The sequence below is a fragment of the Monodon monoceros genome, unplaced genomic scaffold (genome assembly GCF_005190385.1).
Source record: "Monodon monoceros isolate NGI ecotype Baffin Bay Population unplaced genomic scaffold, NGI_Narwhal_1 Super_Scaffold_22, whole genome shotgun sequence".
Taxonomy (NCBI): Eukaryota; Metazoa; Chordata; class Mammalia; order Artiodactyla; family Monodontidae; genus Monodon; species Monodon monoceros.
Genome location: NW_021703779.1, coordinates 38501604 through 38519573, shown reverse-complemented (window position 1 = coordinate 38519573; position 17970 = coordinate 38501604). Strand labels below are relative to the sequence as shown.

General features: G+C 41.7%; 1 protein-coding gene across 1 annotated transcript in view; it reads right to left on the bottom strand.

Moving 5' to 3' along the window:
* Positions 1 to 9583, bottom strand: part of MAOA (monoamine oxidase A) — a 73124-nt gene extending 63541 nt beyond the window's left edge. The window contains exon 1 of the mRNA XM_029240493.1: positions 9306 to 9583. Coding sequence (XP_029096326.1) covers positions 9306 to 9378 — 73 coding nt within the window. The 5' untranslated portion in view covers positions 9379 to 9583. The remainder of the gene's footprint in view (positions 1 to 9305) is intronic.
* Positions 9584 to 17970: the final 8387 nt, after the last annotated feature.

Sequence of the window (17970 nt, the reverse complement as noted above, 5' to 3'; positions counted from 1 at the left end):
TACAATACAGCCATTCTTATTATCTATCATCTATCTATCTACCTACCTATATCTATATCCATCTGTATTTTGTGCTTCCTTTCAGACAAATAATTACCTGCTTTTGAAAATGCCAAATCTTCTGATCCCTCTGATAAGCTAAAAAGACAGAACTGTCTCAAATGATAAATAGATAAAAGCTAACAATTAACTTCAATTTGCCCTGAATTCAACAGACTTGTTGTCTAGACAGTTCTAATTTATTTGATTATTGTTCAGCATTCATCTTCACTTTAGATAAATGGATCTCACACGACTTAGGGAATGCAATTACTCGTTAATTCATTATTTGCCCCATTCTTTCACTGAAACTGAAAATACACCAAGTGTATTTCCAAAATGTTTTATGGAATACTAGTCCTCAAGATGCTCTGGGGAAAAGTATCAATGTTCATGGAAGTTGGGACATATGCTGTTTCTCCTTCTGGGAAGTGTATGGTGCACACTGGCATATTAAAGGCTCTGATAAGTCCTGCAGTGAAGAGATTCGTTTAACTTAGCATTTCTCCACCTTTTGCCTTAAAAAAAAATTACATCTCAAAAAATACACTTTGGGAAAGCTGGTTTCGGCTCTTAAAATACTGTCAAATATTTACAGTAATAAACTCACCTGGGCAGAGTCCCAAGTGAACAACGCCCAGAGCACAAACTAAGTGTTGAAGCAAAGCTTTAGTGTAGCTATGGCTTATGTTCTGCTGGCTCTCCTAGTTCTTCCTGTTTATTTCTTAAAGTGGTATTTTTCTTCAACTTTGACGTTCATCACCACCTATGAATGTGTACAGTGTACATCACATATTAAATACTTTAAGTTAATTTTCTATTATTCAGTTAAGTGATCTCTGACCAACAGAATTCTTACATAACTGCACATTTGGACTCTTGGACTGAATACTCCGAGGAAAATAAAATGTACAGTCAAACAACAGTTCATACTAAAGTTTTAGAAGCAATGTTCCCAAAGAAGGAAAAAAGAAAAACCCATAAATTTTGCTCAAATCACATAGTGAGTGCTCGATCAATATTTATTGAATGAATAAATAAATGAATGAATGAAGAATATATGCAGACATGCAAGAAAATGGTCTTTCACTTAAGCCACAGCCCACAGCTAACTCATTTAATCTGAAAAAAAAAAAAGTCACCTGAAAGGTCATCCTTGTTACATTTCAGAATTTATCCAAAATCCACAGCACTTCTGTCAAGCATTATTTTCTCCATGAAACCCTTTCCTGTCTGTCATTTCCTTCTCCCTTTTTGTGCCACCACTGAAGCCCTGAACCAACCTCAAACACCAAGGGCACTTCAGGTTCATGGTTGTAACCCCTGCTACATAGAGGGGTCCCATGCCTCACACGGTCACTGGAAAGACAAATAGACTAACATAAATTAAGAGAACTTAACTCCTCCATTTGGGTCTGAATTTTGTCAGATGCCTTAAATGACCAATGTCCTTTATAAAGTAATTACAAATGCATATTAAATTGAAATGTATATTTAATATCGATGGCTTCAATTCAATACGTAAAATCCGTAAACACCAATCTTAGAAAACTATTTAAAACTCACATCAACCACCACAGCCTTCCATTTTCTTCACCAATATTGTCTCCCCAAATTCTTTCTTTTCAAAACATGGCAGGTTCACTGTTATATTTATCATGGTCTTAAGGTAGGAAATGGAGGTGCCTTATTTTTCAGTCTAGATGTCTTGACTGTTTTTATTATTGTCTATTTACATATTCATTACTGGTAACTGTCTAATGACCTAATAAATCCTTTGAATTCTTATTTTTCTTATTTTTCACCACTCTGTGAGTCTCAGTATCAGCCCCAAATCTTTACATTATAGGGACAGTGACAATGAAGAGGTTTCCAGAATATCAGATGTTGGCCTGGTGCAGGGGAAAAAAAGTCTATGCATAAAAATATGCTTTTATTTTTGGTGAAAAGGTCCAATAGCTTTCATCAGATATTCAAAGGGACATTTGCTCCAAAAGGTTAAGAACCACTGATCTAAACTATTCAAATAATTGCTATACATTGTCCTAAAGCCACCAGGAATGGACTTTTCAAAAAGGAAATAAATTCTTCATATAAAAGTCATCCATCCTAATAGGGTGCCTAATATTTTTAAATTTAAATGTTCATGAAACAGGGGAATTTCCTGGTGGTCCAGTGGTTAGGACTCCGTGCTTCCACTGCAGGGTCACAGGTTCAATCCCTAGTTGGGGAACTAAGGTTCCGCAAGCCGGGCGGCCAAAAAAAAAAAAAAATGTTCATGAAGCAGTAACATGTGATGTAATATAGTCTAAAATATGAATTACTGTGAAACAACAGCCACTAGTTTTTAGAGCATCAAGCCTCAAAGTAAAACAATAATAAAAGTTTACTGCAGTTCTGTGAATGAGCCTATAAAGCAAGCCTAAGTGAGGTGGGGTATATTCCAAGGTCAAGTTATGCCACTAAGAATACTGTGGCATTTGGTAATTCATTTGACCCTCCTGAGCCTCCGTTTTGGTCCCTTTGAGCTATTACAGGCTGCAATTCTGTGACCCTTGAACATGGTGAATATGTAATTAACTCAACTCTCAAAGCTTATCACCTGGTTTTTATGTTCTTATTGACAGTCTTACCTAATAAATCAACTGAATATTGCTGTAAAGTGGGATTTCTTTCCTTTGGCCTGGCAACAACTAGAAAAGGGCTTTTAAACTAAGGCTCAGAGGAGCCATGGAAAAGGTGTGAATGAGCACCTGTAAGGCAGACCCAGATCCTGATTTAAGTTAGTGTAGGATGTCAGTATGATGGATGATGAAAACCATTTCCAGAATGCAACATGGAAGGAAAAAGTGTTGGGGAGAGGGTCCAAAAGAGAAAGCTGAAGACATAGACCTTTAGGAAGCCAGCTATGCTGAAAAAGATACTGGAAGATATATCATACATAACTTAATCCAACCTCTAATTTTACAGCTGACAGAACTGTGGTTCAAAGATTTGAAGCTGCCTTAATTCATAAGACTAGATGACAACATAATAAAGAACAGATTATCCAAAGGAGAACACAAATTGCTGGTAAAGCTGTAAAACATATTTCAAATAAAAGGAGAAAGAAGTCCTAACAATCAACTTGTCTCAAACACTTACAACATTTAAAAATGTAACTGACGTCTTTTGATTCATTTTGTGCAGTTCTAATCACTCAAATTTAAAATGAAAAGTAACTGCCACTATGAAATCTATCTCATACATGCAAATGTAGTCTTCAAACCAGTGCTCATTGGATGTCTACACTCTTGCAAACCCCTGTATGTGACATGAAACTACAATATTACCTTAGTCTTTTTGCACATACCTGCAACCAAATACTGGCAAGATTTATCATATGTAAAATATGTGTATGTCACACCTGTACAAAGATCGTATGACCCAATATTTGCCAATAACAGACTCCCACATTTCCTTTTCTTAATTATTGGTCTCTATGATCCAATTATACTATAGTTATACTATATTTATACAATTATACTATACTTAGATCTATTGGGTTTTGTTTTGTTTACCTTTTTGGGCTGCACCACGTGGCCTGCGGGATCTTAGTTCCCTGACCAGGGATAGAACCCATGCCCCCTGCAGTGGAAGCATGGAGTCTTAACTGCTGGACTGCCAGAGAAGTCCCTAGATCTATTGTTAAATATATTTTTCACATTAGCTGAGTATTATGTATAGATTCATATCAATTAGTATTGGCCAAATGCTAAAACTGCCCATTAAATGTCAGATAAACCCCAGAGCTCATTCAACTATGAAGATATCAAAGAATCAGAACCCAAATAAATGTAATTCTTGTATTCTTTCTTCAACATTAAAAGTTAATAAAGTAAAAGAATCCTCGCTTTTTTTTTTGGTACGCGGGCCTCTCACTGTTGTGGCCTCTCCCGTTGCGGAGCACAGGCTCCGGACGCGCAGGCTCAGCGGCCATGGCTCACGGGCCCAGCTGCTCCGCGGCATGTGGGATCCTCCCAGACCGGGGCACGAACCCGTGTCCCCTGCATCGGCAGGCAGACTCTCAACCACTGCGCCACCAGGGAAGCCCCCCTCGCCTATGTTTGAGAAAACAAAATTAGGGCCAAGAAGTGTTCTGAAAGGCAGAAAATTCATGCTTAGCTGGCAGTGAACCTCAGAGTACCTAAATAACCAAGGCACTGAAACTAAGTGGCATATTTTTTAATGTAAGCTTTCCTTAGTCACTACAAAACTGTACGGTATGTGTTGCCAAGTTCTGAGTTAAAATGCCTAAATCACTCCTAGCAGAAATGATTCTTCAGGGTGACGTATTTCAGCAAAAAGGGAAACTGGGGTATGTTGTGGACTCACTGGCAGGATTCAGAACATTAGTCAGTCTTCTTGCGAAATGGCTTTTCTGTCTCCGATGATGAGAAAGATTCCATCCCAGCTGCTCTTACACAGCACAGTGTTCCGGGCGGCTGTGCTCTCAGTTCTTTTAGTGGAGCTCAGCTCGTGGATACAAATATAGGGAGGTTCTATTGCTTAGTCACTATTTGGAAAAAGCTCTCTCTCCAAGACACTTGGAATTTAATTTCAAAAAAACATGGAAAAATTCTAATCACCCAGGACTATCCGGTGTTATGATGAAAGCGTTTTCACTGTGCCCTGGCTAAATGTGGGGCAGATGTAGCACACTGGGGTAATCTCAGCAACTACCAGGATCACATCGCTAGAGGCACAGTAGGCAACTGTTTTCCTCCAGTAGAACTCTTGTCATGGGTTTAAGTTAAACACTACTCATGTATGGCTTAGGGCCTCCTGACTCCGTATCTGTGCTCATCCATACTCTCTTGTTTGGTGTGTCTTTTTTCCATCCTCTTATCTCTACCTGTTAAAATCATACTTATCTCTCAGGGTCCTGGCATTTTCTTCAGATTCATAATATTAATATTTCTCTCATTCTATGCATGTCAATTATTTTCTCACTTGATTACTTCTTGCAAGAGGATGGGGCACCTTATGGGCAAGGACACTTCTTACTCCTCATTATATACCTCTTCTAGCTACTGCCTGGCATACGGTAGAGGCTCCCAAAATGCTTGAACGAGTCCAGGCCCCAGGGCCACCCCTACCCATAATGAGCTGCTTTGAGGGGTACAGAATTCCCTTTCCCTAGATGTGTTCAAAGCTACAGCCAGATAATTACTAAGGAGATGCCGTCGAGAGGATTAAAATCTTACGTGATTGGACTACACTGTCTTTTAAAAACTCCTTTGGCCCAAAGACTCTGAAGTATGCACTGTCCCCCGGAGGTGGGCGTTTTCCACCCCTCTTTTCCTTTTATTCTCTCTCCTTAAAGACAGCTAATTCAGAAATTCTCAGTTAGGAGCAGATTTTAAAATCTTATACCACTGGGTTTCTGTCACTTGTCGTATCTGTGTCAGCTTATGAGTAAGAAGTAGCATGTAAAGTCAGTGACTCAACTGCTATATTTAAAATAACATCAAGAAAGAGAACATAAAATAAGTTCAAATGGTCAGATATAGATTACAAGCTCCACAAGAGGAGAGAAAAATCCAGAGAACCAGAACAATCAAGGAAAAGAGCGTTAATTGGGTATTGAAGAACGGATAGGATGTAAATGTTCAGAGAGAAGCACTTCCGTGTTAGGAAAAAAACAAAAACAGGGAAGGAATGGAGGGACAAAATAAACATGGTGTAGCACTGGAGACAAAAGAGCAGTGTGACTAAAGCTATGTTAGGGATGGTGGGAAATGCTACTGCTCCAACAAGGTGGGACTAGATATGTGGAGGGGTGGGTGGAGCTTGAAAGGCTGGCAATATACTATTGAACATCCTGAGCAGAACAAGGTGATGAAAGAAGTGTTTTAAAAAAATCAAGTCTGGGATGGACATGAAGGGAGAGCCCAAAGTGTGGCCACTGGGAAGATGGTCATAACCTGGTGAGTTGAAGGGGTTAAGGTTCTGTCCGGGGGATGGGGGACACACAAGAGAGGAAACAGCCCAAAGGAGGAGTTAGAAGGATCTGTTGACTGGGTGTAAGAGATAAAACAGAAGGATGCGTCAAAAATGATGGAAAGGATGGTGGTACCAAGAACAGAGTCAAGGAAGTGAGGAAGAGAAGCTAGGTTGGAGGGTAAGGAGGCTTTTGAACATGTTGAATATGAAGTAAGAATAAGACAATCAAGTGTGAAATACCCAAGAGCAGATAAGCTATGGGACAGGAGTTGGGAGAAAGTAAAGGATTCAAACTAGAAACTTAAGAGCTTCCTATAGATAAAGGGAAAGGTGAGGCCCTAGAATGAAAAAGAGAGGGAGTGCGTAAGAGCCCCAAAGTGATGAATAGCTGAACCTCGAGGCCGTTTCAAAAGTAGAAGGTCGCAAGAATATGGGCACAATGAAAGGAACAGAAAAGGAGCAAACAGTGTGGGATAAAAATTCAGGATCCAATAGTGTCACAGAAGGCATGAAAGAAGTTTCAAAAAGGACTTGGTGATAGATGATGGACAAGGGCCAGAGCATGTTGAAGTTACCATTATACTACTTACAAATGAGTGCGGGGTGGGGGCTTCCCTTCTCAATTACTAATAGAGTACATAAAATTACTTAATTGGTGAGTGGGAGGAAAAAGGGATTTTGTGGCTGTAAGACATGCTGTTCCATGATTTTTAATGACAAAAGGGAGATATATTAAGATGCTGCTATTCTTTGTGCAGAGATAGGTATGAAGAAATGAAAGATAATTCTGTTCATATGGACTGCTTTTGAGGAATTGAGGATTTGTATGCTTCTGGGAGCTATTTTGTTATATAATAGGAATAACACTGCATATGCAAAGTATTGGCCATATATTATAAGTATGTGGGTAACATATTAAAATGTGCCAGTCCTGACAGAAGAAATATCCAAAAGCATTTAAAACTGGTATGGGGACTATTAAGTAATTCATGGGATACTGCTAAGCACACACAAAGATGAGGTGTTTCTGAGCTCGAGAACCCTTGGGAAGTAATGCCTCTCACCTGCTCGTGAAACACCCAGTCTGTGTGCAGGGTTTATCCTAAGCCAGACTTGCATCTACTTTCATTTTAGTTGTGAACCATCTGGCAAGACACCACAGCCAGGAAGCAATGTTTCTGGTCAGTTTGGGTGTTAAAATCAAATCTGACCGATAAGAGATGATATTAAAGGAATCCCAGTGCCTGTTCCACTGTCACTGATGAAGTGGAAGTTGGGTTCTGGAATAGGAGTGTGAACTACTGTGCAAGAAATGCTCTCTTCTTCCCCCAAGTGGAAATGAACAAATTAATAATTAATAGTGACCACGGAAAGATCCAGGTTTTGAGGAGGCTGAAGCTTATAAAATTTGGGTGCCCTCTTCAAGAAAAAAAAGAAAAGAATGCAAAAAGAAAATACAAGATTCAGCATGAAACTGGTTATTTATTTAGAATGAGAACCAGAAGGGACCTGCAGTTGTAAGGCCATAGAGCATTAGCATGATCAGCTACATGGTAAATCCAATTCTGCTCACGACCAACTACTTGGAGTGAAGCGTGGAAAGGGAGAGAGAGCCAGTCATCAGGCAGAGAAAAAGTAACAGACAAAATGCTCCTTAAGGAATACTGGAACACAGAACAAGAAAAAGACAAGAATAAAATCCCAGAAAGAACCCTGAATTGTGAAATATGAATGGTATAGAGATGGGAATAGAGACAGAACTCCTAATCAATTTACGCAACACATTGTCATCATATTTATTTTCCAGTGATGAACAATCACATTGCTTCTAGGAGGCTCACATACAAGAACTAGGCTTTTAGAAACACCAGTCCACTTCATTGCAGGCAGTCAACAAGTGTTTGTTGAATGAATAAATAAGCTAATAAATGAATGAAGGGAAACAAGAGAAGTACTTCTTTTCCGTACTGTCCACCAGGATCTGCTTTCCTGATGCTCCAACATACATGCATGTTTTTATTGGCACTGGCTGGAGTTGTCAAAGCAACAGCTCATGCCAATCTCTTCTCTGGTGATTAAGACTGTTATCCGAAACAGGCCAAGTCAAAAGCTATCTTCACCCAAAAGAGTCTCCTCAAAAGGATTATACATAAAAATGGCTACTTTGGGGCACTCTACTTACTCCATCCCACCTTATTTTTCCCTCTTTCTAAATTAGATCCTGCAGGTATATTTCAGAAATGATTAACATTCTCCCAAGTTGTGGACAGACTAGCGTGGGACTCTAGCTAGAGCTGAAACACAATTCCTAAATTTCAGACATTTTACCAATTATGACAACATAAGTGACAAATTTAATATATCAATCATGATGAGGTTTCCAGGAAGATATGGGAAAGCCTTATGCATCACTCAGCTGGTCAGCTACAAACCCAAGCCAGGACCAGAGGAACCCAGGCTTGCCAGCTGTCTCATCACAGGGCAAGATTCAGGCAGTGGGGAAAGACACAAACAGGACATTCCCTTATCTGCCCTCAGCCCCTGCTTCACAGAGAGATTCCCTTTGGATAATAAATGCCCTACACTTTCTGCAAGTTCTAAAAGAAACGGCTGGAGTAGGTTAAAACTAAGAGCCCACCTCTCTCCCCCCGCCCCCACCTTTTTTTTTAAAAAAAAAAAAAAACCTTTCCCTAAAAGATTCTTCCTCCTTCCTCTCCAGTTACCAAATTTTCTAAGGAAAAGCGCTTTGAGAAGAGCAGGACTGAAATAACACTCAATACTACCAAAATCCGTATACTGATGTTCTGTTTAGGGCAAAGGGCGTGAAATCAGTAAGGCAAAGCAGCTACCTCAGGAATTAGGAGTGAGGGTCTTAAATGGGAGAAAATCATCGCCACTTCCCCGGTTAGGTGATTTGACATCTGCAGAGTTACCTCCGTTTCTAGGTTTTGTAAAATAGGGACGAATAAAGTACCCACCTTACAGGACAGCTGAGGATTGAGAAAATCCACGTAAACTGCTAAATATAACTGCACGGCAAGAGCTAATTAAATGTTAGTATTTCATAGTAGTAGTAAAATTATTGTGCCTGCCTCCCCCAGTTCACACCACCAGCAAACCCAGCTCAACCCCACCCCCCTCCTCGCAGAATCCGGGGCCCGGCCACTGTTGCACTCTCGCATGCACAAGGGAGACCCCCACCAAACGCCACCTTGCGGCTGCAAGTCCCTCACCCCAGACCGGCCAGGGTCGCTCAGGCTAGCGCTACGGTCCACACTGACCTGAGATGCCGCCTCCTATCACGACTACGTCGAACATGCGTCCCGCTCTATTCGCCTTCTCCTGACTCTCCATGCTCTGGTCGAGGCTCTCCCGGGTCGTGGGTAGAGGAGTGGGGCCGGCCAAGGGCGGAGCGGACTTTTCTACCGACTCTCGGGGGGAGCCCGAGGGCGGAGCCGATTCCTCCACCGATACCCGGGCGGAGCCCGGTGCTGAGGGCGGAGCGGACCCTGGTACTGGTACTCCCGGGGACCCCGGGGGCGGAGCCGATTCTTCCACCGATGTTCGGGGGTAACCTAGCTCTGAGAGCTGGGTGGACTCTTGTGTTGACACTCGGGAGGAGTCCGAAAGTGGGATAGATCCTCGTACCGACCTCTCGGGGGCGGGGGCTGAGAACCGAGGTCGGGGCAGACCCTTGTACCCATTCTCGGGAAGAGTCCAAGAGCGGGGCAGATCTTGGTGCAGATAGCCGGGGGTAGTCGGGCATGGAGACCTGGCTGGACTCTTGTACTGACAGTTGGGGGGAGCTACTGGGTGTAGGAGGTCCTCGTACCGAACCCCAGGGGAAGCCGGATACTGAGGGCGGGGTGAACCCAAGTTGTGACACTTGGGGAGTGCTACTGGGTTGTAGAGGTGCTGGTACCCATATTTTGAGGAAGCTGGGCATCGAGGGCGAGATGGATTCTTGTACCGACCCTTGGAGGGAGTTCTTGGTTGTAGAAGTTCCTGGTATTGATACCCGGGTGGAGTCGGGTACTGAGGGTGGGGCGGACCGACGTCGGGACAATCGGGGGGATACTGAGGGCGGGACAGATCCTTGTATAGATGCCCGGGGGTTGCTGGTGTCCGAGTTAGAGGCTGGGGCGGCTCCGTCCGAGGTGGTCGAGCGGGTCGCAGGCGTAGGGATCCGGTCGGTCTGGAGGCGGGCGCCAAAGCCCCAGAGGCCAACCTTGGTGTCTGTGTCAGTTCTTAGGCCAGGAGCATGGCTGAGTTGGGAGGGCGCGCTGTGTCTCCGGGAGCACCCCGCGTCCGCTGCGGACGCGTTCGACAGGGCTTTGGAAAACTGACGGGAGACGGTCCGCCACTCTGAATGGATGCTCCACATGGGCGTAGAGGACGAGGCCGCGCACAAGGCGGAGGCCGGGTTCGAGATCTGCGCAGCGGGGTCCCCGACTCTGGGAGCGCTCTATGCCTCGCGCCCGCTCTCGCCGCCGCCACCTCCGCCGCAGCTGAAGGAGGCCGCTGAGTTGTGTGCGCTCATTGTTCTGGAGCGCGCGCGGGGGGCAGGCCTGGGGGGGCTATGTTCTGCTCTCCTCCGCCCCTCCCTCACGGGCGCGCGTCTCTCCCGCCCAAGCTGGCCTGGATCCGCACCCTCGGAGACCCGCCCCGAGAGCTGGGCCCACTGCGGGGTGGGGAGACGAGGCGCTGAAGCGGCCTGGCTCCACTTTCCCCGCCTGTACGCGGCGCGCGCGCGCGCACGGGGAACCCTCCCGCCAGGTGTGGCCTGGCTACGCCACCGAAATAGGGGGTGTGGCCTGGCGAGAGTGTGGGCGTGGCCACATGAGGGTTTCAACCTGGTGATTTTATTTTTACGCTTTAACTAAAAGGAGAGGACTGAGGGGGGTAGGGGGTGGGCTCAGGGAAGCGGGTACTGAAGGAAGCGGATCTAGAAGTGGTCGCAGGGCCGCCCCCCCCACCTGGTTTGGCTCTTTTATGACGTCACCAGGAGCCTGTAAGGTCTGCGCAGTCGCACTCCCTCTCTCGGGAGGGGGTTGGGGTGGGAACTACCCCCAGGGGGAGACTTTGCAGTTATTGGTTCTCAATGGGGTTTTTCAAGCTGAAGTTCTTAACCAAAATCGAAGCAAGTAGGCGAGAAAATTAAGAACTCAGCTATCACAGACTAAGTGGGACCTGCAGTTTAAAAGCGAAGGTCAATGGATGACTAAGGTGCAGAACCAAATTAACACGTGTTTCCCCATCCTACTGAAAAGAGGACTATTTAGTGCATATATTTTATTGTGCAGTCAGGCTCTTGTCTTGCTAGTTTTATCCCTTCCTTAAATTTCCACCTTATCCTCCTAGAGCTGAATTTGTCATCACTAGAGCCCTCAAAAAGACATAATTTTCACATGAATTCAGAGTAAGTGTTGAGAACTCTAGGAAGTTAACTAGTATCCATTCCCACTTACAAACATTTCTCTTGCTCACCTGCCCACCTCCCCCCTCCATTTGTATCAGATAGTATCTTGTTGAAGAAACTGTAAAGAAATACAGATTTGGTTTTTTCTTTATACAGTTTTAATAGCTTTTACTTTCTAGCAAAGGGGTTGAGACTTATGACTAAATAGTCTTAGACTTTGAAGCAAAGAAAGAGGAAATAATAAAGAATTCAGCCCTTTCTAATGTGATTCTGTCCAACTTTCTCATTTGTCCCATTGCTTTATTTTCATTCAAATATTTGATTTCATACTACGTGCTAGGCACAGGGCACGGTACTTGGGATACACATGTGACACAAGACAGCTGGAGACCTTCAGTGACATACAGCCTACTAGAGGAGCTGCAGAGGAAATAAACCACATGCTTGGTGTGTCAATTCAAACTCTGATAAATATTATTTTGGAAAGGTCCATAGTGATAAAGTGTTCGGGCGTCTAGACCATTCTGGAAGTTAACTTTGGGAGGGGGGGTATGTAAAAATGTCCTAGAAAGAGAGAACAGTGTGGATGGAGGCCCTGTGGTAGAAAGAAACATAGTTCATTGGAGTAGCTGAAAGGCAACCCTTGGTGTGTCAATTCAAACTCTGATAAATATTATTTTGGAAAGGTCCATAGTGATAAAGTGTTCGGGCGTCTAGACCATTCTGGAAGTTAACTTTGGGAGGGGGGGTATGTAAAAATGTCCTAGAAAGAGAGAACAGTGTGGATGGAGGCCCTGTGGTAGAAAGAAACTTTGTTCATTGGAGTAGCTGAAAGGCAACCCATGGAGCTATGGCAAGGGGACAAGCGCGGGAGGCAAAGCTGCTGAGATCAGCTGGGCCAAAGTGAGATCCTTAGTCTGTATTCTAAAGCAGTAGGAGTTCAGCTAGAGATAAAAATGTGGGAATCTTATTAAATAAATAATGGATGGAATAGATGGGCAGAAATATGAGTATTTTCTCTCTTTATTTTACTTGTTTGTATTGTATATTTTATCTTTTGTAATAAAAACAGTACAAGTTATTTTAAGATAGATATATAAATAATTGTGACATATTCTACAAGTATTATTTCCTCCCTTTGAGGCCTTGGGCAAATTACTTAACTTCTCTGTGCCTATCTCCTCAACTGTAGAATCTCTTAAGTTGTTGTATCAGTCAAGGTTCCAGCAGAAAATGGCACACCTCATTTGAAGAGAATAGCACAGAGGAAGTATTTTAAAAGATGTGGGAAGGGAATTCCCTTGCTGTCCAGTGGTTAGGACTCCGAGATTTCACTGCCGAGGGCCTGGGTTCAATCCCTGGTTGGGGAACTAAGATCCCACAAGTGGCACAGTGTGGCCAAAAAATAAATAAATAAAAATTAAAAGATGTGGGAAGATGGAGAGAAACCACAAGGAATCGTGCAGTACCCACAGGCTGGTGACAGCAAGAAGGCATGACTATAAAGGGGTAGGGGGAGAGAGCAGTAATCAGAACCTGGTGGCAGAGGTGTTTAGAAAGGGCTACCTGACACTAGCTGTGGCCTTTAGTTCAGAAAGGCAGTCAGTCCACAGGAAACCCAGAGAGAGGGAGCCAGGACATATAAACACCCAACCTCCCTCTCCTCCCTCCCTCCAACAATCTCCTGCTGGTCCTCTCCATTGACCCAAGCCAATCAGAAGTTAGAAGGCAAGGAAGCCTGTTGATGCAGTCCATACAGGTCAGCCTTCAGGGAACATAACAGGTTAGAGAAAAGTGGTGGGTACACCTGGAAGGGCCAAGAGAATCTCTGTAGTGAGGTTTCAATGAGCAAATGAATATAAAATACTTGGATAATTACTCAATACTTGCCCACATTTTAATTTCTAAAAACTACACTATATTCATGTCACGGACTGTTATTTTCTTAACCATTATCCTCTTACATTACGCATTTAGTACTTTCCATTTTTTATATAATACATAACATGGGGTTGAACATTTTTGTGACTAAAGTATTGTACATATTTCTTAGAATTTCCTTGAGATAGAATCCTAAAAGTAGAATTACGGGTAAGAGAGTGGTGGCATCTTTAAAGCTCTTTGATTGAAATTACCAAATTTCTTGCCCAAGAGATTGTCCAGATTTATACCTCATCAGCAATGTCAAAGAATGGCTGTCTTCTTACCACCTCAACTCCAACATTAAGCAAGTTAACTTTTTAACCTCTAACTTGAAAGTTGAAAGTCAACATGGTATTGCTATTCTAATCAGTGTTTCTTTGGTTATTAATAAAACACTTTCTTCACATATTTAATAGCCATTTCAATTTCTTCTGTAGTAGATGATCAACTCCTGTCTTTCTGTAGTTGATTTCTGTAAGTGCTTTATACAATAACGTATTAACCACTTGCTTGGTATTTTCACTGCAGATAGCTTTTACAACTTATATTTTAGTATTGTTTATGGCATTTTACATATGCAAAGATTTTAAATGTATGTGAGTCTATTCTTTAGTGACTTCTTCCGTTGCTTTTAAACAAATTTTATTTATTTGTTTGTTTGTTTGTTTGTTTGTTTATGGCCACGCCACTGGCTTGCAGGATCTCAGTTCCCCGACCCGGAATTGAACCCCGGCCATGACAGTGAAAATGCCGAATGCTAACCACTAGACCACCAGGGAACTCCCTTCCGTTGCTTTTAAACTTAGAGAGCTGAAGGGATAAAATCTATGTTTTCTTTGGTTTTTTGATGGTGATATTTTAAAACGGAATTATTTAATCCTAATCTATTGGTGTGTATTTTGTTATGTGCTGTAAGGTGAGGTTCTAAATAACACCCCTCCCCCCCAAACACACAAATAGTTAATCAATCATAATAAAACTATCTGTTGAAGAATCCTTGCATTCTCCACTGATTTGTTTTGCCTCATATAACACATATACTGAGATCTGATTTTGAACTCTTTCTTTTGTTATATTGACTTGCTTATTTTGCCACATTACCATCAATGCCACATTGATTTACTTATTGTTGCTTTATAGTAGGTTTTACCAGAAGAAAGGATTAATCCCTTCCCAATGCTCTTCCTTACAAATTATTTACTATATTCTTTCTATTAATATATTCTTATATATTTAAATGAATTTTAGAATCGTTTCATCAATTAAAAACTCTTTTGGTGGGACTTCCCTGGTGGCACAGGGGTTGAGACTCTGTGCTCCCAGTGCAGGGGGCCTGGGTTCAATCCCTGGTCAGGGAACTAGATCCCACATGCATGCCGCAACTAAGAGTTTGCATGCCACAACTAAGGAGCCCACCTGCTGCAACTAAGACCTGGTGCAACCAAATAAATAAATAAATACTAAAAAACAAAAACCTCTTTTGGTTAATTTAATTAGGATGATGATTATCCCTAAATGTGGATCTACGAAATTTATATTTGGCAGTCTCTTTTAACATCTTTTTAAAAGATGTCTTTATTTTCAGAATACTTATAGGAAATTGTCTTATTTATCTCTGAAATTAAACAATTTTGTGAGAATAACATGAGTCTGAGTGTGTGTGTGCGCATGCGTGGTATGATAACTATTTTCAATCTGTGGATTTTTAATTTTGGGTTTTTATTAATCCTCATGATAGGACAGTTATTCTTGTACTCTAACTTGGATTACAAAATCTGTTTTAAGTGGTTTCTTCCTGAGAAACACTTGTAATTATGTTATTAGAGCATCCTTCTATGTCCTTTATTATTAGTGTCATCTCTTTGTCCGTTTCTTCTGAATTCTGAGAGAGCTAATCATGTGTATCCTTCATATTACTCATTTAATTTTCTGAAGTTCTAATTCATTCTTTACTGTTTCTACTGTAGATTTTGACTATGCCATTTCAGTTAGGATTTTTTTAAAAAAATTTAAATTCTTATTTCATCCAACTCACTTTCTATTTGCCATGTATATCTCAGTATAGTTTTTTTCTTTTGACTTCCTAATTTTGTTTCACAGAGATCTAGTTTTATGCATTCAGCATCAACTGTTTTTGAAAAGGCTCTTCTCTGTCTGCAGATACGGATTGCACTCTCATACACTGCTAGTTCAAGTGCAGAATGGTACAACCCCTGTAGAGAAGAATTTGGTAATATCTAACAAAATCGCTTATGCATTCACCCTTTGAACCATCAGTCCTAAATCTAGGTATTTACCATAATGATACACTTCCACAAATAGGAAAAAACATAATTTACTGTGGAATTACTTTTAACAGCAAAATATTCAAAACAATTTACATGCCCATATGTAGGAAACTGGTTGCATAAACTTTGATATGTCTACACAATGAAACACTATGCAGCCATTTAAAATAGGAATGAAGGTGGTCTCTAGGAACTGATATGAATGATTTTCAGAATATAAGTGATAAAATCAAAGTATGAAAAAATACATATCTTTATGTGTATATATATGTGTGTGTGTATGTGTGTATTTGTACCTTCATGTAAGAAAAACATTAACTTATATTTGCAAAAAGAAACACAGGAAGGATAAATCATAAATGGAGAAATGTATGACAGTGCAGTGGAGGGGGTAGGGATGGAGTAAGATTTCTCTGAGTATTCTTTTTTTAGTGCAACTTCCATTAGGGGTCTTCATGCGTTCAACTAAAACCTTCAGACTCACAAAACTACCATGGGCCAAATTTGGCACCTCACACCTAACTTTTGGGAGAGTGGATTGGTACTCAGAACAACTATACATGCAACAATAAGGAAATGCATAGTAATATGTCACAAATATGCCAGTGGAGATCATGCAGTCTTCAAACATTATGCTTACAAGGAACTTTTTCACGGCATATGAAAATTATTATGATATTACATTGAGTGAGAAAAGCATGATAAAAATGTAAATGGCATGTGGTCTCAATTGTATAAAGCAAAATGTATAGGGTGGAGAATCACTGAAACATTAAGCTAAAAATTTTAGTTTTATTTTGAAATAATTATAGAGTCACAGGAAGTTGCAAAAATAGTGCAGAGGTCCAGTCTACCCTTTTTTCAACTTCCCCCAATGGTAACATCTTATGTAACCATAGTACATTATCAAAACCAGGAAATGCATTTACAAATGTTGGTACATGCTCACAGGCAGCACTGAAGTTATTTCTGAATGATAGTACTCATAAGCCCTTAGCAATAATACTTGATTTATATACATATCACTATTGAAGTGCTAACAAACACTTTAATTTTAGAAAATATTTATTTATTTATTTATTTGGCTGCGCTGGGTCTTCGTTGCTGCACTCAGGATCTTCCTTGCGGCATGCGGGATCTTTAGTTGTGGCATGCGAACTCTTAGTTGTGGCATGTGGGATCTAGTTTCCTGACCAGGGATCAAACCCCGGGCCCCCTGCATTGGGAGCGTGGAGTCTTAGCCACTGGACCACTAGGGGAGTCTCTAACACTTTAATTTTTAAAATACTGTTATTAGGTAAAGTCTGAGTAAGATATGTAGTCTAGTTAATTGTATTGTCAATGTCAATTTCCTGGTTTGGCCCTCCACTCTCCCTCCCCATCCCCAGCTCCCAGCACACACACACATTCTATGCACCAGCAAGAGCAGCACAATGATTCATAATTTTTTTTTTTTTTTTACTGTGCTGCTTCTTGGGCTTCATTCTCCCTCTATATGAATTTTTGCCTGGATATTCTCTATCCATTCTTCTAGACCAAATCCCAAATGAGGCTGCCACAGGTTGTGTTCTCTGAGAAGCAAAACTTAGTTGGAGCTAGGAATGCAAAAGGTTTATTAGAAAAGGAAAAGGGCAGAAGCAGGTTAGGGCAGGAGCCAGCAGGCAGCAGTGCAGCTCTAACAGTCTCTGCGGGCTTAGCGGGAGCTCCAAGCAAAGGGTGCCCACTAGAGGAGCCCCACATTGGGGGGGAATGGCCAGTCCGGAGTACCAGCGCCTTGCTCAGTCATCACTGGGAGTTGCCCTAAGAAGACTGCTTTTCCTTAATTATTGGCTTGTGCTTCCCCAAGAATATTGTCAAGGAGGCTGTAAAGTTGAGGCAGATCCTGAAGAAAATCACACCTAGAGCCCATTAGCTAACCACACTCCTCACTTCTGGGCAGAGGGTCCTTTCTTTTTGTTTTCTTTCTGTCAATTAAAAAAAATTTTTTTATTGAGGTACAGTTAATTTATAATGTGTCAGTTTCAATTGTACAGCCAGGTGATTCTATTATACATATATATTCTTTTTCAGATTCTTTTCCGTTATAGGTTATTACAAGATATTGAGTATAGTTCCCTGTGCTATACAGTAGGACCTTGTTATTTATAGAGGGCCCTTTCTTGAAGGGGAAAATGAGTGGCACACGTCTGCCACAGCACCCAGGGCTGGCTTCCTAGGCATGTGACCTGGTCAGTCCCACATTCAGAAGGGCCCTGCCATTGTTTTAACGTCCTGCTGTCACTGTCTTGAAACTTAATAATTTTATCTTTGAACTTG